The following is a 22,571-nucleotide window of genomic DNA, read 5'->3' as shown; positions in this document are numbered from 1 at the left end:
ATGTCAGCAAAACTTAGGAACTGATTGTGGACTTCAGGAGTGGAAAACCAGGAGATCGTGAACCAGTCCTCATCGAGAGGTCAGCAGTGGAAAGGGTTAATTTCACTGGCTCTCCATTCAATCCTAGATCAGCTGGACAACAGCAACACATACATTAAGCTACTCTTCATCCACCACAGCTGAGCTTTCAACGTCCAAGATCTGGGTCTCTTCACCCCCATCTGCAACTGAATTTGACTTCCTCATTGGAAAATCACAGTCAGTAACAAAGTTTCTCCTCACTGACATGCAACACAGGCGCACCTCAAGGATGTGTGCTTAGCCCACTGCTCTACTCGCTCTACACCCATGACTGTGTGGCTAGGCTCAATTCAAATGCCATCTATAAATTTGCCAATGACACCAAAATCACTGGTAGAATCACAGATGATAATGAGGAAGTGCATGTGAAGGAGATAGATCAGCAGGTTGAATTGCATCACAATAACACTCTAAGGAGCTTGTTGCAGACTTCCCGATGGGAAAATCATGAGAACACAAACCATTCCTCAATGAGGGGTCAGGAGTGGAAAGGATTAAGAACTTCAAATTCCTAGGTATTAACATCTCTGAAGATCTATCCAGGGCCTCTATGTCAATACAGTCATTTTTTTTTGGACAATTTTATTTATTGATCATAATAAGTCATACAGTCAAAATACAAACAAATACATATTTTACCCCATATAACCCACCCCTCCCAGCCCCCCTTTGAACTACCCCAAAAGAAAGAAAAAAAATAGGAGGAGATCAAATAACATAACAACCTTCAATTATTGCCATGGTTTGGGGCAACACCTGCAATTATGGGGGAAAAAAAACTATATTTCATATACGGGCTCCAAATTTTAACAAAGAAGGAATAATTATTATGTAAATTATGTTATCTTTTCCAATGGAATACAAGATCTCATCTCCAAATGCCATCGTTGAATACTCAAATCAGTCTAATTTTTCCAAATAATTTCCAAACATTTTCTAGCCACAGCTAAAGCCAATCTCAAAAAAGCAATTTGAAACTAATTTGAATCTAATTTTAATTCCAAACTCAATTTCTTAATATAACCTAATAAGAATACCATAGGACCAAGTGAACTTTTAAATTTAAGTATAGCTTCTAAAAATTCCTTAATTCTCTTTTAAAATGGTTTTCACCATCTCACATGACCAAGTAGAATGTAGAAAAGAGCCAACTTGTTTATGGCACCTGAAACATAAATCAGAAGAAATAAACTTACATTTCCTTAATTTCTCCGAAGTTAAGTGTAACTGATGAAGAAAATTATAAAGAACCAATCTATACCTTACATTCACAATTTTAGCCAATCATCCTGAGAAATAGATATGGACAAATATTTTTCCCATTTTAATTTAGATTTACAAACATCGGCTTAAGCATTTTAAACTGCAAGAAAGTATACATCTCAGATATAAATCCTTTCTTACCACTATCAGTAAGTAAGACTTCAAATTTAGATTGCCTGGGTAACCATAACGTACGCCCAAAATTATCCAACAACAACGCTTTAACTTAATATGAAAACAAAGTATTCAAAGATATTTCATATTTCTCTTTCATTCTTAGAAACAAAATAAAATATCCAGCTTCAAAACAATCTTCTACAAATCTAATTCCTTTCTGTTCCCACAATTTCAAAAGTTGATTATTAAATGTAAAAGGAAAAAGCTTATTTTGAAACAAAGGAGTTTTAGCCGAAATTTTACCTTCAGCACCTATAATTTTATTCCTCTTAGTCCACAAGTCCATTAAATGTTTCAACACTGGTAAATTATAACTCTGTAATAACTAAAAATTCCATTTATCAATAAACTGATCCAACCTCTTCTCATCCATCTGAGATAATTTGATATTAGCCTATTTCAAAGGTTTATCCACTTCAAGCATCCTATTAATAAATTTCAACTATGCCGATTTATAATAATTCTGAAAATGAGGAAGTTGCCATCCTCCTAAAGTCAATGCATTCCTGAAGAAGGCTCACCGGTGGGTATACTTTGTGAGGATTTTTTAGGAATATTTGTATGTCATCAAATTTCTACAGGTATATTGTGGAGAGGATTCTGACCAGCTGAATCAATCTGGTATGGAGATGCCAGTGCACAGGACAGGAAAAGACTTTGTCAGTGCCAACTTCGGCATCAGTCTTCACTCTATCGAGGACATTTACAAATGTAGTCTCTATCCTCAAGGACTTCACCACCCAGGCCATGTCCTCTTCACACTGCTACCATCAGGAAGAAGGTTTAGGAACCTGAAGATTAACACCCAAAAAACAGCTTCTTTCCCGCAGCCATCAGATGTCTGAATGGACCATGAACCACAGACACTATCTCACTTTCTCTTCTTTTTGCACTAATTTATTTCTTAAATGAAATTTAAGGCAATATTTTCACCTGTAATGCAGCCGCTAAACAACAAATTTTGTGACATGTTTATACAATAAATTCTGATTCTGCAGCGCTCTTTTATCTCTTTATTAAAATTTTATTGTATTATTTAATACTAGAGGAATAAATACAAAGAAAGGGTTAATCCAGAAATATTTGAGAGAAAGATTTACAGGTACATTGCCTGGGATATTAGTTATTATCACCAATGTTATCATTTAATTTCCAAACATGGATATTGGAGATGTAAGTTGGCAGTCTAATTGGGATGGTTGATAAGATCAGGGCTTGGTGGAATTTGAGTAATTTTTTTCCACAACCACCCTTTTAATTGTGTTTTAATTAAGTCGCCACTCATTCTTCTAACATCCTAAAGCACCCCCAATCACCCTGGTCACACCATCTTCCCACTCCTTCTTTCAGAAGGTGCAGAAGACCGATGACCAGCACCTCTAAGATCAGGATCAGTTTTTTTTCTGATGGTTATCTTGAACTAATCGTATTAGTCATTTTCACATTGGCAACCTGCTACATTGGTGTGTAAATGACCCTTGTTGAAATACTGGGAGGGCTGTTCACACTGGACCATAAAATCCCAGGTCTGTACACCCTTTAATTTTAAATACCTGGTATTGTGGAGCTCAGAGTGGGGGGGGGGGGGGGGGGCAACCTCCAGTGATGACATTCTGTGTGGCGTATTTACATACACGCAGGGCAGTGAAATCATAGCAGAATAAAGTATATGTGTGTGCAATTTATGAAAGAACATGGGAAAAAACACGCACAAATTAATAAGACGTATGCGCACAATGTATAAAAGATCGTGGGGAAAAAATGCACAATTTAATAAAGCATACACATACAATTTATAAAAGAGTATGGGAAATCTACTGCAGTGGACTTCATACCATTCAAACTGAGGAGAGAACCACAGACCAGCTCCCTCACTTTCTGGCAGACCTAGTGTTAAATCTAGGTCCCTGAGCCTACAGGCAAACTTTTCATTAACAGGCCATCCTTCATGGTACTGTTATATGTTTGGTGATTTTCTCCTTGGCCCTTATTGAGAGGAACTCCTGCACCTTCCAGTCTCCCCCAGATGGCCACCATTATCACAACACTAATGCTAAAACTGCACTAACATGAATGCTGCACATTAATACTAATACCTACACTAAAAATCTCCTAAATATAACTACACTAATATTAAAACTTCACTAACACTGTGTCTGGATCACCTCAAAAACAGTAATTCATAAATATGGCTCCTCTTTATAGAGTACAGCTCAGCCTTCGATACCATTATTCCCTCAATACTAGTTAAGAAGCTACAAACTCAAAGCCTCTGTAGCTACCTCTGCAACTGGAACCTTGACTTTCTCATTGGGACATCACAGACAGTATGAATTGGAAACAACATCTCCTCCTCACTTATCTTTAACACAGCCGCACCCTAAGGATCCATGCTTAGCCCACTGCTCTACTCATTATACACCCATGACTGTGTGGGCAGGCACAATTCCAATGCCTTCTACAAGTTTGCCAATGACACCACAGTTGTTGGCAGAATTACAAATGACAATGAGGAAGCATACAGGAGGGAGATAGATCAGCTCATTGAATGGTGTAATGATAACAACCTTGCACTCAGTGTCAGCCAAACCAAGATGATTGTGGACTTCAGGAGGAAGTCAGGGGAACACAACCCAGTCCTCATCAAGGGCTCAGTAGTGGAGAGGATCAAGAAAAAATCCTGGGTGTCATCATCTCCAAGGATCTGTCCTGGAGCCTCCACGTTGATGCAATCACAAAGAAGACTCACCAGCGACTATACTTTGAGACATCTCTGAGGAGGTTTGGTATGTTGTAAACTTCTACAGGTGTACCATGGAGAACATTCTGGTTGGTTGCATCAACCAGTATGCCTGGTATGGAGACACCAACTCTCAGAACAAGAAAAACTCTAGAGGGTTGTTAACTCAGCCTGCAACATCATAGGCACCAGACTTCACTCCATCAAGTACATCGACATGAGCCGGTCTCTTAAAAAAGTAGCCTCTATCCTCAAAGACCCCCACCACCCAGGCCACACCCTCTTCACTCTGCGACCATTGGGGAAAAGATACAGAAGCCTAAAGATGAGGATTCAATGGTACAAGGACAGCTTCTTCCCTGCTGCCATGAGATTCCTGAACAGTCGATGAACCAAAGACACTGCTTTACTTCTCGTCCACTTTTATTGTTATTATTTTATTTTTCTATATAGTAATGTCATAAAATGGTTATAATATGTATGTATTTTATAGTAATATTGTAAGATTGTTATAATATGTATTTTGCTCTGTGACGCTGCCGCAAAACACCAAATTTCATGACTTGTTCATGACAATAAATTCTGATTTTGTCATGTCATGTGATGTCAATACTTCACTAACTCCGACACTAAAAACCTTCAAAAACTGAACACTAGCCTTTCCTCCAAACAACCTGGCCAGATTGACTGTTTCCCACTACAATGACACAGGCACACAGGCTACCCAGCCTAGTGGGAGGCCCTCTCACATTGGAGTTGAGTGGAAATGGCTCAGCTCTGATACTTCCCAGGTTGATTTGTTACCCCCCACCCCCCTCCCATTCCGGGTTCAGAGAATTCACATTGGCAGGTGAACCAGTAAATTCCCTGGTTCAACCTATGTTCAACTGCCAGTGTAAAAATGCACCTGTCTGCACTATTGTAACACCGCTTTTTTTTCCACTTTAGTAACTATTTATTATCAAACTCTTTTATAAATATCTTTTAATTTAACGTATACTGTTGTAGTTGGTTAAGTATCTGCTCAGCTCTAACAAGTAAAAATTTTGGTGCAAATTTTACAAGGTCCATTCAAGATTCCTTGATTGTAATATAATAATACAGAAAATGTAATATCACGCAAAATTTTCTTTTGCCTGCTGTAAGGCAAAGAAAGAGTCATTATTAGTATTGCTTAGTGTCCCTTACAGTAAGGGAAAAAGGAGCAAAAGAGAGTCCCTTTAGAGACTCTGAGTGTCTGTGGATTCGCCGCCAGCACTCCAACAGCCTCTGATGCCACATGGACCCTTGTTCGATCCATTGGAAACCTGAGCTCCAGATCCAAACCTGCGATATGATCAGGAAGCCTACAGCATCCATATATGGCAGAGGTGGCCAAACTGTGGCTTGCAAAATATATGTTGGCTGAGAAAAGAAGTGTATGACCCAGTGCTCACAGTGGTAGTTTTAGTGGCCATGGCTTACGATGGGTGGAGGATGGTCCTCTTTCAAGTACCTCCTGGTGTCCAGGAAGAAGTGCAGAGGCTTGGCTGGGAGTAGTCAGGCAAGTACATTATCAGCTGGTTAGGCCTCTCTGGGATGAAGGTTCAGCATGCACAGGGCACCGAAGTTCTCTGGAACTAGGTGGCCCTGCCTGCGGACAGCTGCTTGGAGAGGAGAGGCAGAAAGCCAGTGGCCCGCGTGGGAAGGCCGAAGGAGATACTGATGCTCCCAAAGTTATCCCAGGACATTCCGAATTCCTGCAGCCAGACTAGGGGGTCCCAGAAGGGTCACAGCCAAGGCTGCATGACAAGGAGAGAGAAGAGCAAGTGGGCCCAGGAGAAATGGCCCTGCAGAGGAGCAGAACGAGCAGAGCACACTGGAATCAGGTTCTTCTCACTCAGGCCTGGCCACACCACAGCAGAGCACCGTCAATGTGGGGGGTGCAGTAGGAGGGTCAGACAGAGCTGAGGGTCCTTTTCAGAGAGGTCAGGAAGCCAAGATGGGCCAGGAGAACTCTGATGAGACATTGCCTGCACCAGAGGCAGGGTATCTGACCAAGGCAAGCACTCAGGCAGGGAGGAAGCAAAAAATAAAGAGGCTGGATGGGATTTCCAGAGGACCTCATCCAAGTCCCAAGCCAGGGAGGAGCTGGAGCTAAAGGTCCTGTCAGTGGACACAGGCAAGCCCTGGTCCTACCAGTTGGAAAGTTAGCATCTGGTAGACTAGAGGTTAGACCCCTCCATACCCCAGACTCAACTCCCATTAGCCACTCTCCCCCCCCATCCTGTTGGTGACTGGGAAGAGGAGAGTGGAGGGTAGGATGGGGAGGGGCAGAGCTGTGGGCCCCTGTTCTCACTCTGCCGCAGGAGGTAGCTTTGCATCGGGTCACTTCCTGCATTGTGTACTCAGCTGTGGATGCTGTAATGGTTCAGGTATCTGCAGAGACCAGTGGCAGCAGCGTTCCCAAAGAGAACACATCAGAAACAGGAGCAGGAGTTGACCATCGCCAGTCAAGCCTGCTTCCACATTCAGTGAGATCAGAACTGATCTGGCTGTGGACTCAGCTCCGCCTTTCTCCCATAACCCTTAATTACCCTACGATGCAAAAATCTAACTTACTCTATCTTAAATATATTTAATGAGGCAGCATCTGCTGCTTCCTTGGGCAGTGATTTCCACAGAAAATCAGTCAGGATTTTGAAAACATATTGTATACTTTTGATTATTGAAACTAATACAAATTAGCAGTTTAAAAACTACATACATGAATAAATAGTATTACATACATGTATTTCTTAATATTTAGATATAATTTTGCAACAAAATATGCATGTAAGAGTATAAACGTGAATGTAATATTTTTTCATGTCTTGTGGCTCTCAAACTTCTGAAGTTTATCATATGTGGCTCTTGCGCTAACCAAATTTGGTCACCCCTGATATATGATAATAAACTCATTATCCTTATCCTTAAACTCCAGCAGAAAAGGGTCCATCTGTCTCCCTCGTAAGATTGTTGCCCATTCCATAAAATCAACTTTAAATTGTTTTGCAATACATAAACATAATTTCTTAAATAAGAGGACCAATCATGGCTATGCCTACATGAAGAATTACCTTCTTACTTCTGTATTCAATCCCGAAAAAACATAATGTTTTGTATCTTTCGTAGTTACTTCACTCCCAGACTCTCCTCACTCTCACATTTTTGAGTCACTTTGCTGTGTTGCTCTTAAGCACAAGCTAAATAAAGAGATCTAAAACTTACTGAACAATGTGTATAGTAAAATAGAAATGCTGTACATAAATGGTAAAGTTTGAATGGAATACTTTCTGTTTCATCTCTCTGTCTCTCAAATATGAGGAATCTGCTGTATGTTTAGATTAATAAATTTGTTAAATCAGACACTTCACAAAGGCAGTTTGTGTTTGAATTAAACTTTTAGTGTTATGCAAAGTTCTCAGTTATGCACTTGAAAGAAAGCATATTTGAGAGCACCAGTGAAAAATGTACTGTTACAGAGGTTAAAGAATTGGAGGGAATGCTGCCTATTTAGTGTTTCAGATACCAGAATGATCCAACGTCTGAGATATATGGTGCATTAACATACATCTGGTGCTAAACTCTCTCATACAAATTGCACTATATTACTGTGCTTCACATGTTAAACATGTGATTGGTTCAGGAAAATAACTGAGGTTAAAGATCACCCATAAATTTATTAAATGGCGGAATAGACAAGAGGAACCAATCTTTTTTCATGAACTTGCATTGTTTTGTAACTTAACAAGAAATCAATTTCAACAGATTCAGTATGGACAGTAAATTCGAAGCATGGTTTTGCAGCAATGAACCGTTTCTTTTGCCCATTGCTGACATATTTAAATGTTCAGAAGTTAAGATATATGGTTCTGACTGTCATGTTTTTATCCTTCAGCTGGAGTCTGCCCCAGAGCAATGGACTGTACAATTGAACGAAGGGAACCTTGCATACCTGGATTTGATCATTGTGGGTCATGTCTCCCTAACTTTATTGAAGATAAAGATGGAAATTGTGCATTGAAAACCCCTAATGGTATGTAATAAAGTTTGAATCCTTGCTTTTATGTGGTCCTTTGCAACTACCAGTAGACTTCGAGGAAAGGAATGAGAAGATGCCGAGTTTGTGAGCCCGTGAGAGGGTTTACATTATGTTTACTCTCCTCTATATTCAAATTGTTTCAGCAGTAGTAGATGAATTTATTACATGTACATTCAATATGTTTAGCACTAGATGGTTGGAATTCTTGCTTCCCTACAGTTTGATTGTGGAACTCTGCATATCTCCACGGAATGAATCCGTCAGGAAGGAAACCTGCAATCCTCACTCAACCTAGCCTCGATATAACTGTAAAACACTTATTTGCCCTTTTGTGTTGGCCTCCTAAGCCATTCACACCATCTCTTCTGGAAGTTGGGATTGTTCTGTGAGCCTATCTCATGAAGACTTTTTAATTCTCGAGTGTGCTTGTTATTTGTTGTTTAAAAAATATACAGTACTCAATTGACCCTGTATTATTTATACTTGGAACAATTGACCTTATCAGTGCAATTTTATTTGAAGTATCTTTGACCCACTACCATTAGAAAGGAGGTACAGGAGAATTAAAATTTTCTGCAGGTTGAGAGATTGATAAGCAGGGTCCCAGGTCTCTTGTTAAAATGAGTAAATTATGTATGCCATTGTTGTGTGCTGTGTGAGAAATGGATACGTGTGCTCCATGGTTCAGTGAAACGCTGTTTTGTCTGGTTGTGTATGTACAGTCAGATGATAATAAACAACCTTAATAATGGAGGAGGGGTGAATCACTTGACAGTAAATTCACATCTACAAGATATTTCAAGAATGCAGTCTCTATTCCAAGTACACTCACCTAATTACCTAATTATGCATGGGTGGAAATCTGGAGTTGTTATTTAATGGTGTAACAATAATCTCCACCTCATCTTGTTGCTTCTATTTTCAGCAACAGGCATGCTTTCTAGTTAACAGTAGTGAGGAACATTGGATAGATATAGGTTTCCCTATTCATTCCTTGAAGGGTCGTTCAATTTGCAATATGGCAAGAATCTGGGAATGCTCCAGGGTTTATTTTTTGCCACCTTAGAGATATAGAGAGGTCCACCAGGTCATTCATTCATTTGTGCAGATCTTGCATTGATCCTTTTTTTTAAATTCTCATCTTGTATTCAACAGCTACCACCACCCTCCCCCCAATTCTATCACTTACCTACATCCTCGGGACTATTTACGGTGGCCATTTAACCTACCAACCTGCATGTCTTTGGGATGTGGGAGAGAAACCACGCGGTCACAGATGGTACCCAAGAACATAAGAAATAGGAGCAGGAATAGGCCATCCAGCCCATCGAGCCTGTCCGCCATTCAATAGGATCATGGCTGATCTGATGATTGACTCAACTCCACCTACCTGCCTTTTCCCCATATCCTTTCATTCAATTTTATGTAAAAATCTATCTAACTGAACCTTAAATATGTTTAATGACGTTGCCTCAATTGTTTCCCTGGACAGAGAATTCCACAGATTCACTACTCTCTGGGAAAAAACAGTTTTTCCTCATCTCCATCTTAAATCTACTCCCCTGAATCGTGAGGCTGTGTCCCCTAGTTCTGGTCTCACCTACCAGTGAAAACAATTTTCCTGCCACTATCTTATCTATTCCTTTCATAATTTTATATGTTTCTAGAAGATTTCCTTTCATTTCTCTAGTGATGAAAGCCAACATTCCATTTTCCTTCTTAATAACCTATTGTACCTGCAACCCAACCTTTTGCGATGCAGGCACAAGCTCTCCCAAGTCCTTCCTCACTGCAGCTTGGTGCAGTTTTTCACAATTTAAATAATAATCTGCTCTGCTATTTTTCCTACCAAAGTGGGTGATCTTGCATTTACTAACATTGTACTCCATCTTCCAGACCTTTGCCCACTCAACTTAACTATATCTTTCTGCAACGTCACGATATCCTCTATACAATTTGCTTTTCCACTCAATTTAGTATCATCTGCAAACTTGGCTAACCCAAGGTTAGGATTGAACTCTGGCCTCTGGTTAGAAGGTGGTGTGGTTCTACTCAGCACATCATTGTTCTGCACTATCCGCTTATTATATTATAAGTAAACAAACACCCACACTCCAGATTTCAAAGACTGAAACTTTCGGCTAGTTTTCTACAGAAACTGGGCTGTCCGCTATGATCGTCATTCTAATGCTTGTAAACATTGTGGAAAAGCCAGTGAGCACAGCAAGTTTGCCTCTTGCTCGAGGAGTTTGAGCATCATGACTCCTTGCCAGATCCCCTTGGAATAGGATATGACTAACTTATTCCATTTTGTAGGCTGTGAAGTGGCTGATGAGATAGATGCTGAAGGTCAGTTAGAAGATGCTTGACATGGTGGATAGTTAGAGAGATGCTGCTTCTGCCATATCTGATTGACAGGGATTCCCAAATGCTGGGAATATAGCAGTTTTTCAACAGAATATACTTGAAGCTGACTACCTGGATTTTTTTCATCTTGGAGCTCATTTTGGCTAGACAATTGATTATTCTTTGGGGCCTGAATAATTTTCTGGGTGAAGTAATCAATAATGAAAAAGTGCTCCCACAAAAATCCTCATTCATTTTAGCAATTGGATATATTTGATAGTCACAATGTTTTTGGTGTTGGGTACACATTGGGGCAACAATAACAATTGTCAAAGGGAATAGTTAAAGAAAATTTAGATTATTAATATAAATCAATTGATGCCACACACCTCATCTTATTTCTCAGCCAGCCTGCTTGCTTTCCCTCTGGTTCTGAGGTGATTGACATGGGGATATGAGAACCCCAGACAGGAGGTGCATGATAGGATGGGCAGTTGGGTAATTTATGAAGGGGAAGACTTCTGACATTTACAATAAATATTTGTGTGCTCCTGGTCCCTGGACTTGAGGCTCAGTGTTCCATTCTTAATGTTCCTTCTCCATGTTGAACTATCGTTGGCCAGTACTTCCCTGTCAGCGATTAGGAGTTGCATTTTTTTCAACCCACCATTTAACTTCATCTTGAACTTGTATTGGTAGAATATTAAGCACATTATCCCATGTTAAAATATTCGCAGGCACTATCTAGTTTAAACAAGTAGTTATCCAGTAGCTCAATTTCTGGAGTGACCCTGAACTTTCAACAGCTCACCACTTTAATTCACCAACCTCACTAACACTCTTGTTCCCAGCATGAACTTGAAAAATAGCATCTTATCTCCAACATTACAGTTTTCAGGACTCTGTATTAAATTTTCCACTTGTTTCCATGAGGAAAAAGTCCTTGTTGCTTGCCAACCTCCTTTTCATTTCTTTTCACGATTTGGCCGACTGAGCAACATTGCCAACACTGTGCATTAGCAGTGTATTGCACAAACAAGTTTAATCTGATTTTTCTATGTTGTTTCTCACATTCTCAGTTCCAATGAGGCATGTCTCAACTCTGAAACATTAAATGTTTCTCTCTCCACAGATACCAGCTGATTTGCTGAATTTTTCAAGCATTTTTTGTTTTATTTCAATTTTCCAGCATTTTTACTGTTCTGTTGTTCAGATTATTGTGGTGTTTAAGCCTTTACATCATGTGCATTTGACTGGTTACAATGCTATTATTAAAATACAGAATAAATTATCTTTATTTTTTTTATATACACTCTAATGCTGATAAATTTTGTTTTTGTGCTTATAAAGTTTATTTTTGAATGAAAGCTTGACTTTTGTGTGGACAAAATGCAAATAAGATTTCATGCATTCTTGTTTTTCAAATTGATATCTCAATAAGGAAATTAGAATGCTTTTAGTTCAGTTTATTTGAAAGATTTTTTACTCTTGTGCCTTTTTTCACTCAACACGGACTGTTGAGTATTTCATGGGGAAATAGTAATGCATGAGGATTGGATTAGTGTAAAAAGTAAATCCAAACTGCTGCAGTTGGTGGTAAAACCTTGGTTTGTATCAGTAGGACAAAATATTTACTTAGAGTGCTTCTTATAAACACATTCTGGCAATCCAAAGAGGTATGGATTTGAGGATAAATATACAATGGATTTACTCATTTAGATCTAATACAAATGAGTAAAAAAATTGTGTATTAGGAGCAAATAAAGCCATTTTTCATTTCACTTGAAAGATGGAAGTCAGCACCTTCATCACTGCAGAACTCTGTCAGTACAGCCTTTAGTGTGCACCAATAATTAAATGCTTAGGCATCTGGAGTATGATTCAAGTCCATATAATTCTGACTTGAAGAAGAGGGCTGGCTACTGAACAAATGGATGACTTCTAATTCTATTTTTAATTTGTAATGAAATATGTGCGCCAACATTAAATTGGTTTGGTGAGAAATACAGTTTGACAGTCTGATAAACAAGAAGGTGTTCATTGGAAATATTTGTGAAGTCCAGGCAGTTATTGAGCTCATCCAAAATTAATATAGTCTGGCGTTGTGAGCAGTGAGAGAAACACAGCCACCACGTTGAGGGTCGTTGAAGATTGTTTTTATTCAAATTCAGCACGTCCCTTTAATGGCAGCAGGAGCTCAGTCACCTGGTGCATTGTAACGTCATAATCGCTGCCCAGGGTGTGCGATGGAAGGGATGCTGTAGTCAGAGAGAAACCTCTGACTACATGACTGCCCCGCCAAGTGGTGATACAAGCGGGGCCGGTTCGCCATAAGGATGTGCACTGCCACACAACACCCCCCCCCCCCCCCCAGAACTGGCTACATGTCCTGTCGCTTTGGCGGCCGGCCCCGACGCTTGGGCGCGGCCGTCTGCACCGGCTGTGATAAGTCCAGATGGGCAGCCTTCAGGCGGTCCACTGTAAAAAGTTCCTCCCTCCCCCAATTGTTGAGAGTGAAGGTTCTTCCGGTCCGGTGCAAGACTTTGTATGGCCCTTTGTACAGTTGCTACAACGGTGGATCCTGCGGCCCCCTTTGCACGAAAATGAACTGAGCCAAATCGAGTTCTTTGGGGAGGTGAATTGGCCGGGTGCTGTGGCGTGTTGGGGGTGGGGGAGCCAGGCAGCCCAGTCTCCTGCGGAGGTCCGCCAGCAGGTTTGCTTTGGTGGCTGTGGTGTCGCGGTCTGAGCCGAAAAACTCACCCAGAAGGGAAAGTGGTGCACCGTACACCATCTCCACCGCCGAAGCTTGTAGGTCCTCCTTGGGTGCCACCCTAATTCCGAGGAGGGCCCAGGGTAGCTCGTCCGCTCAATCTGGTCCGGAGAGCCTGGCCATGAGCGATGCCTTCAAGTGCCTGTGGAACCTCTCCACCAACCCGTTGGACTCCGGGTGGTATGCCGTGGTGTGGTGGAGCTTCACCCCCAGGAGTTTCGGCATCTGGGTTCACAGGGTGGACGTGAACTGCGCACCCCTGTCACTGGTGATCTGCGCCGGGACTCTGAATCAGGCAATCCACTGGTTGACCAGAGTCCTGGAGCACATCACTGCAGAGGCTTCCTTAATCGGGATATTCTCCGGCCACCTTGTGGCGGAGTCGACCACCGTGAGGAGGTAACAAGCCTCTTTTGACACTGGCAGGGGTCCAACGATATCGACGTGGATGTGTTGGAACCTGTGAGCCGCCGAGTCAAAGCTCTGTAAGGGAGCCTCCATGTGTCGGTGGACTTTGGAGGTCTGGCACCTGGTGCAGTTCCTGCCGAGCTCCACCACCTCTCTCTTGAGCCCACGCCACACAAACCGCTCTGCGACCATACGCACCATCGTCTTCACCGCTGGTTGAGCGAGGTCATGGACTAGACTGAAGGCCCTTGCTCTCCAGTGCGGTAGGACTACCAGATGCGGCATACCTGTTAACACATCACAGAGCTGTCCGGGCTGCTGGACAACTGGACTTCTTCAAGTTGGCGATCCACAAGGCCTGCGTCTCCGCATCATTCCTCTGGGGCTGGGCCAGTTGACCGTAATCTAGGCCGGGGGAGAGAGTGTTGATGGCAGGTCATGAGAGTGCATCCGCCACCACGTTGTCCTTACCAGCCCTGTGTCGGATGTCAGTCATGAACTCCGACATGTATGAGAGGTGGCGCTGTTGTCTGGCGGACCATGAATCCTTGGTCATCGCCAGTGCCTGGGTGAGGGGCTAGTGGTCCGTGAAGACTATGAATGGCCTGCCCTTGAGAAGTAGCAAAAGTGGCAGATGGCCAAGTACAGCACCAGGAGCTCCCGGTCGAAGGTGCTATACTTGAGTTCTGGTGGGCGCAACTGTTTGCAGAAAAAGTCCAGCGGGCGCCAGTGTCCATCAAGCCACTTTTACATGATCCCCACACTGCCGTAGCTGAGGAGTCCACAGAGAGCGCCGTGTGCGCCTCTGGCCATGGGTGCATCAGTAGTGTCATATTGGCTATGGCCTCCTTCATCGCGACGAAAGCCTTATTCGCCTCTTCCAGCCAGGATAGAGTCTTTTCTTTGGTGGCCATCAGCGTGAACAATGGGCGCATGGTGCAAGCAGCTCCGGGGATGAAACGATGGTAAAAGTTCACCATCCCCACAAACTCCTGAAGGCCTTTTAGGGTGGGGGGGGTTTGGGTTAACGTTGGACAGCCACCACATTCTCCGGTGCTGGTGTGGCCCCAGCTGTCGATATGGTGTGCCCCAAGAACTGTAGGGTCACCTTGCTGAACTGGCATTTGGCCGCATTGACCGTGAGGCCGAAATCCGGCAGGCAAGCAAAGAGGGTGGGCCTTGTGTTCGTCGCAGATGCAATTGGCAATGAGTATATCATCCAGGTAAATGAACACAAAGTCCAGATCCCTACCTACCATGTCCATGAGGCGCTGTAACATTTGGGCCATGTTTTTTATGCCGAAGGGCATATGCAGGAACTCGAAGAGGCCGAAAGGGGTGATAATGGCCGTCTTACCCACGTAGTCTGGATGCACCAGGATTTGATGGTATCCCCACACAAGGTCCACCTTGGAGAAGATCCGTGCGCTGTGGAGGTTGGCGGAGAAATCCTGTATGTGGGGCACCGGGTACGTGTTGGGGGGTTGTTGCATCGTTCAACCGCCATTAGTCCCCGAATGGTCTCCAGCCCCCAGACGATTTCGGGACAATATGGAGCGGTGATGCCCAGGCATTTTCCGAGTGCCGGACGATTCTGAGTTCTTGGAGTCTGGAGAACTCCTCCTTTGCTTGCTGGAGCTTCTCAGGTGGCAGCCGTCTGGTCCTAGCATGCAGCGGGGGGGGGGCCTTGTGTGGCCATGTGGTGGAAGACCCCATGCTGGGGCACAGCGACATTGAAACATGGCTCTAGGATGGCAGGGAACTTGCGGAGGATGTCGGCAAATTCATATCTGGCGCCGACTACAGCGGGCAATTTCGGGCCTGCAGGCGTCTGCTGTATCCAGCCGTGTGGAGTGGAACATTTGGGTGTTGAGAAGCCTCTTCCCCTTCATGTTGACCAGGAGACCGTGAGCCCTCAGGAAGTCGGCCCCCAACAGCGCAGTGCCCACGGAGGCGAGAACGAACCTCCAGTGGAACTTATCTCTCCCTCTCTGGATCTGTGCTCTGCGGGTGCCATAGGTCCTGATGGTGGAGCCATTGGCCGCCTGCAGGGTTGGACCGTGAGATCGGGTGCGAGTCTCTATTGCGGTGGGGAGGGAGGACGCTCAGCTTGGCCCCTCTGTCCACCAGGAATCGGCGGCTGGTGAACCTGTCCATCATATGAAGGAGGCTGTTTGTGCGGCCAGCCATCGCAGCCATTAATGGCGGCTAGCCTGGTCGTTTCCCTGAAACCCGCTGGGTTGGCGGTACTTACGGGCTTGTGCTCCCCAGTGCTGGTAGTAGAAGCACCAGGGCGACTGGCCCTCCTCTGGCTTGGTCTTGAGGGCAGGCAGCGGTCTGCTAGTTCCCAGATGTGCCACCAAGTTGAGGGCTGCCTCATTCTCCCACTTAGTGAGCCAGAGGGCTTCCGCACGGGCTGCTGCCTTTCTCGGGTATGAGAAGTCCTTGTCCGTAAGGTGCAGCCAAATGTCCTCTGGCATTTGCTCTTGGAATATTTGGCAGAAGAGAAAACAGGGCTTGTGGTCTTCCGCCAGGACCAGCATCTTGTCCATCAGCGTTGAAGGGCTACGGTCTCCAAGCCCATCCAGGTGTAGGAGCCTGGAAGCCTGTTGCTGGTGGATGAGCCTAAAAGTTACCAGCAACAGATTTTTAAGGGCTGTGTACTTTCCCACAGCCGGGGGGTGATGGATGATGTCGTCCACCCTCACCGCCATATCTTGGTCCAGAGCACTCACGACGTGGTAATACATCATGGCGTCTCCGGAGATGTTGCAGAGTTGAAACTGTGCTTCCGCCTGCCCGAACCATGTTCTCAGTGGATCCAAAAGGGGGAAAGCTTGATGGAGACAGCGTTAAGCTCTGCCGAATCCATGGTGTTCAGGAGTCCAGAAATTCATCTGGGCTCGTCGGGGTCACCACTGTGGCAGTGTGAGCAGTGAGAGAGACACAACCACCACGTTGAGGGTCGTTAATGACTATTTTTATTCAAATTCAGCACTCCTCTTTAAGGGCAGCATGAGCTCAGTCACCTGGTACATTGTGATATCATAATTGCTGTCCAGAGAGAAACCTTTTCCCAATGGCTGCCCCGCCACATGGCGATACAAGCGGGTCCGGTTTGCCATGAGGATGTGCGCTGCCACAATAGGTTCATTCTGGGGGCTAAATATAGCAGCTACTCCAAATAGTGTTGAAGGCCATGTTAATTACATTGGTAATAATATGAATAACCAGCTGTTGTGCAGTCTGTTGACAGACTGGGGCAAATTGCATGTTATCATGTCTTGTCTGTAATTGTGAAAAGTATGTTTTTGTTACAGCTGTTCATTTATTTACATCAACTATAGAAAGGAGTATGATGGATTGGAGAATGATGATTGAAGTTTCAATGTGGAAAATATTATAGCTTTGTTCGCTTAATTATGAGACATGTTGTCGACATCATTTCTGGACTGCCTGATTAATGTAAAATATGGTCAACTCTGTTTTTAATGTGAAACAAGGTTTTGAAAGGATACAAAATGTGGGAATGTCCTTATCTGGCATCTATGTCTTGACCTTTATCACCGTGATCAACAAACATCATATAGTGTGAATATTTATGTGCCACATGTTGATGATGAGAAATTTATTCAAGATTCTTTTTTTTTAATTTGGTGCAGGCACATGAAAAGGTAATGATTAGAGGGGATTTTAATTGCTATTTTGATCCATTATTAGATATATCTCCAAAAATAGTAACTAGAACTAAAATGGCAAAACAAATTTTAACATTAATGAAGGAAATTAATTTAGTTGATATTTGGAGAAGGTTGCATCCTAAAGAAAAAGATTTTTCATTTTATTCATTTCGATATGATTCTTACAATAGAATAGATTTTTTTTAAATTATTGGCCCATTTGCTAGGACATGTATATCTTGAATGTAAAAGTAGAATATTGTCAGATCATTCTCTTTTATTATTAACATGTATAGGCTCAGAAAAAAATAGACACTACAAATAGATGGAGATTTAATTCCTTATTGTTAAAAAATGTAGAGTTTTGTAATTTTATAAGATCAAAATCAGCAATATTTACAAATAAATATAGATTCAGTTAATAGTAAATTTATTTTGTGGGATGCTTTAAAAGCATATTTAAGAGGACAAATTGTTAGTTTTTCGACCTAAGTTAAGGAACAGTATTCTAGTGAGGTTGATAAATTGGAAAAAGATAGAAATTTTAGAAAAAGATTTACAGAAAAATTCAAGATACAATTGATAAACAAAAAAATTCATTATAATTTATTACAGACGTATAAAACGGAAAAATTATTACAAAGAATGAGACAAAGATACTATGAATCAGGAGAGAGAGCCCATAAAGTTTTAGCATGACAATTAAAGACAGAACAGACATAGAACAATTCAAAAATTACATATAAACCCCAAGATATAAATGATGCTTTTAAGGAATTTTATATGAAATTATATACATCTAATCCAAAAAAGATGAGGTTAAAATTGATAATTTTTTAGCTGACCTTCAGTTACCTTTTTTGAGTATTCAAGAATGTTATAAATTAGATGCTCCCTTTACTTATAGAGAAATTATAGAAGCACTTAAATCAATCCCTAACGGGAAATCTCCTGGTGGAGATAGATTTACATCTGAATTTTATTTAAAAATTCAAGATTTATTAATGCCTTTGTTAATGGAAGTATTGAAATAAGCAATGGTGGTTCATTCTTTACCAGATTCTTTTTCTCAGACAATTATAACTGTTATCCTTAAGAAAGACAGAGATCCTTTAAATACTGGATCGTATATCTTTGTTAAATATTGATAATAAAATTATAACTAAGGTTCCACCAAATCGATTATTGAATTACTTACCAGGTTTAATTAATTTGGATCAAACTGAATTTATTAAAAATCATGATTCTGCAGGTAATATTGTAAAATTATTTAGTTTGATTCATATTTCTCAGGAAGAATCCAACTTACCAATGGTCTTATCATTAGATGCCAAAAAGGGATTTGATAGGGTAGAATGGAGTTATTTTTATTTAAAGCACACATGTCAAACTCTGGCCCGCGGGCCGATATAATTATATTTGGCCTGCAAGATCATATTAAATATATATTAGAGTTGGCCCGCTGGCCGCCGTGCCAGTATAGCGCATGCACACTGAAGGTGAAAATGAAGACGCCAGAGGTGTGGCTGGATCTAAGAGTCCCGAATCCCGGGGATCGGAGCGCTGCACTCAGCACGCCCGGCTCCCAGACACACAGACGTGGCTGGAGTTGGGGACCATCCTCGCTGGGTCTGCGCTTCAGCGGCGACGCCAGACCGAACATCTCGTTGGCGATGCCTTCCCCTTCGCTCCGTGCGCGGCGGACCCTGCCTCCCGCTCCTTTTGTTGGAGACGAGCCCGGCGCCGTGAGATTGCAGTTTAATCCCTCTCCAACCATGGGAGGGGGGTGGGAGCAATGCGCTATTCTCAGCCAATTCCTCCACCACCCCGGACGCTGGCGTTTCAACGGGGGGTTCGGGTGCCTTCGTCAGGCGACCGACCTGTTGGTCCAAGACAAGGGAAGAGCGTACAAACTCCACACAGACAGCACCTGAACTCGGGTGAACGTGGAGCTGTGACCCCACATTCCACATCAGGACTGTGTGTAAGATTGGGAGCAGTGAGACGGAAGCTTATTTTGTTCCTATGATTTAAGCCTTTCTTGGGGTGGGTGCGGGGGCCTTCTCTGACCACTTGCCTAACAATTAACCTAAACAGATGTGGAGTTACCACTATACAACAGTTCTAAACCTTTTTCTTTCCACTCGCGTCCCTGTGCCATTGGTGCTCTGTGATTAGTAAGGGATTGCTTAAGGTGGTCTGTGGGTGGGAAGAAAAAGTTTGAAGACCACTGTTTTAATCATCCCTCATTGATTCGTCATGTGCACGGTTTCAGAACGCTAAAGGAAATGGGCCAATGACAATTTTTCTCAAGCAAAAAATTTCAGTAACAATTGGGTCTAGAGCAGTGATTCTCACCCTTTCCTTCCCACTCACATCCCACTTTAAGCAATCCCTTACTAATTACAGAGTTCCGATGGCATTTGGCACGCGATATAATTATATTTGGCCCGCAAGATCATTTCAAAAATGTATTAGAGGTGGCCCGCTGGCCGCCGCGCCAGTATAGCGCATGCACAGTAATACAACAAATCCCAGAATGCATTGGCGTCAGCCTGCTAATCGCCCCCACCTCCTCTGTTTACGTTGCAGGGTCTCACCGTGGACTCTGGTTTTGGGGCCTGGCCGGTGTCAGGGGAAGCCAAGGCCGCTTCCCAGAGCCCAGAACCGGAGGCCTCGGGCCTGACCTCGCCAGGACCGTTGCCCACTCCCCCTCCCTGCCGCAGGCCGATCCGCGACTCACGGTGACGGGGCCGCTGATCCGCCGAGATGCCGCCCTGCAGCGAGAGCCGATGCCCCCCACTGTCGTTGTCCAACCCGATCGCCCGCAAACCCCGCCCTCCCGCACACAGGCCTGAGTAAGTATTATGAACTTTAATCTCAGGATAAAACGATCTTCCAATAGTTTCATGTCACAGTGATCAATATATTCCTGGTTAAAAATGGTCCTGCACCTGGATACAAGCTCATTAGGCATAAAACTTGAAAAGTGTGTAAATCAAAGGATATCTGTACCAATGGAAAAAGGGCATGGCAAATAACCCTGCTAGTGTTCATGCCCACAATCAGTCACCCATTTGATTGTTTCAGGAATCATGTTATTCTCCCACATTCTCAATAGCCCTCAGATTTTACTATTCGACAGCACACTAGCAACATTTGACAAATCCTCTATAGAGAAATATTATTTATTGAATATTTTATTTCTCATTTGTTAATGCTTCTGGAAAGAGTTTATCCAAAACTATTATTGAACACTTATTTTAATAAGAAAAAGTTTAACATTACATATGTTGAAAGAAGAGAAAACATGCAGATGTTGTTGAAAATTTTCAATAAATATTTAGTTCGGCCCTCGACTTAGTCCAAGTTTTTAATTTTGGCCCTCCGTGAATTTGAGTTTGACACCCCTGATTTAAAGTATTGGAAACATTTAGGTTTGGACCAATGTTTATTTGTTGGATGGAAGCTTTATATTAGAAATCCTTCTGTCAGAGTGGTGACGAATGGCCAAACATTGTCTTATTTATTAGAAAGATCTACTAGACAAGGTTGTCCTTTGTCTCTGGCACTATTTGTATTAGCTTTTGAACCTTTGGCTCAATTGATAAGACAAGATAATAATATTAAAGGTATTAAAGTGAAATATGAGGAGTATAAGATTAATTTATTTGCTGATGATGTTTTGATTTATTTAACAGAAACCCAAATTTTTTTTAAATCATGATATGAAAGATTGAAACAATATGGTGCAATATCAGGTTATAAAATTAATTGGGATAAGAGTGAGATTTTATCGCTGATTGATGCTGATTATACTGATTGTAAAAATATTGTTCAGTTTAAATGGGCAGATCAAATTAAATATTTGGGTATTAGGTTGGATAAGAATTTAGATCATTTATATGAGATAAATTATTTGTATTTATTTCATAAAATTAAAAATGAGTTAATTGTATCAAGATGAATATTTTTCCTAGACTACAATATATTTTTCAATCTATTCCTCGCAAAGTTCCTCCAAAGTTTTTTTAAAGATCTGAATTCAAGAGTTAGAAAGTTTTTGTGGAAACATAAAGTGGTCAGGGTATCTTTACAAAAATTATCTTGGAGATATGAATTGGGAGGTTTGCAACTCCTGAATTTTCAAAACTATTACAGGTACACAATCCTTTATCTGGACATCTAAAATCCGGAAAGCTCCAAAATCCGGCAAGTGGGGAGAGAGACGACAGTGCAAGTCAGGCGGATGAGAGGGGGAGAGACTGGCAGCACAAGTTGGGCGGGCGAGGGGGGAGAGACCAGGTGCGCGAGTCAGGAGGGTGAAGGGGAGAAACAGGGCTGATTAATGTAAAATATGGTCAACTCTGTTTTTAATGTGAAACAAGGTTTTGAAAGGATACAAAATGTGGGAATGTGGCGAGAGACCGGCAGTGTGAGTCGGGTGGGTGGGAGACCGGCAGCGCGAGTCGGGCGGGCGAGGGGGAGAGACCAGCAGCGCAAGTCAGGTGGGCGAGGTGGAGGGAGACCGACAGTGCGAGACGGGCGGGTGAGGGGGGAGACCAGCAGCCCGAGTCGAGTGGGTAAGGGGGGTGGGGAGATGGCTGCACGACTGGAAGGGGGTAGGGTGGATACGGCAGCACAATTCGGGTGGGTTTATGGCTTTCTGAAATCCGGAAAAATCAAAAATTCGGGGCACACTGTCCCCCAGGGTTCCGGATAAAGGATTGTGTACCTGTATAAAGCAGCACAATTGAAATTTATTAATAGAATGTTTGATTTGGAAAATCCATTGGTATGGTCTAATATTGAGTTAACTAAAATTGGTGAGAGAAAGATGGAGCAATTTATTTATAAATGGAATTCTAAGTTATCACTTATTTATAATTCACCTATTTTGATAGATTTAATTGAATTGTGGAATATGATAAATGAGGAAATAGGTACAAAAGGGAAATTTTCAGGTAAACTTTATATCAGAATAAACTTTTTCCTTTTACACTTAATAACAATCTTTTGAAAATATGGGATCAGAAAGGAATT

At 42.4% G+C, this 22,571-nt stretch overlaps 1 protein-coding gene across 1 annotated transcript in view; it reads left to right on the top strand.

The window, feature by feature from the left end:
* Positions 1-22,571, top strand: part of LOC138761247 (neural proliferation differentiation and control protein 1-like) — a 294,084-nt gene that overhangs the window by 136,099 nt on the left and 135,414 nt on the right. Inside the window, exon 2 of the mRNA XM_069933064.1 lies at positions 8,181-8,318. Coding sequence (XP_069789165.1) covers positions 8,181-8,318 — 138 coding nt within the window. The remainder of the gene's footprint in view (positions 1-8,180; positions 8,319-22,571) is intronic.

This window comes from Narcine bancroftii, chromosome 1 (genome assembly GCF_036971445.1).
Source record: "Narcine bancroftii isolate sNarBan1 chromosome 1, sNarBan1.hap1, whole genome shotgun sequence".
Taxonomy (NCBI): domain Eukaryota; kingdom Metazoa; phylum Chordata; class Chondrichthyes; order Torpediniformes; family Narcinidae; genus Narcine; species Narcine bancroftii.
The sequence above is the reverse complement of the archived record's forward strand: the minus strand, read 5'-3'. Positions and strand labels throughout refer to the sequence as shown.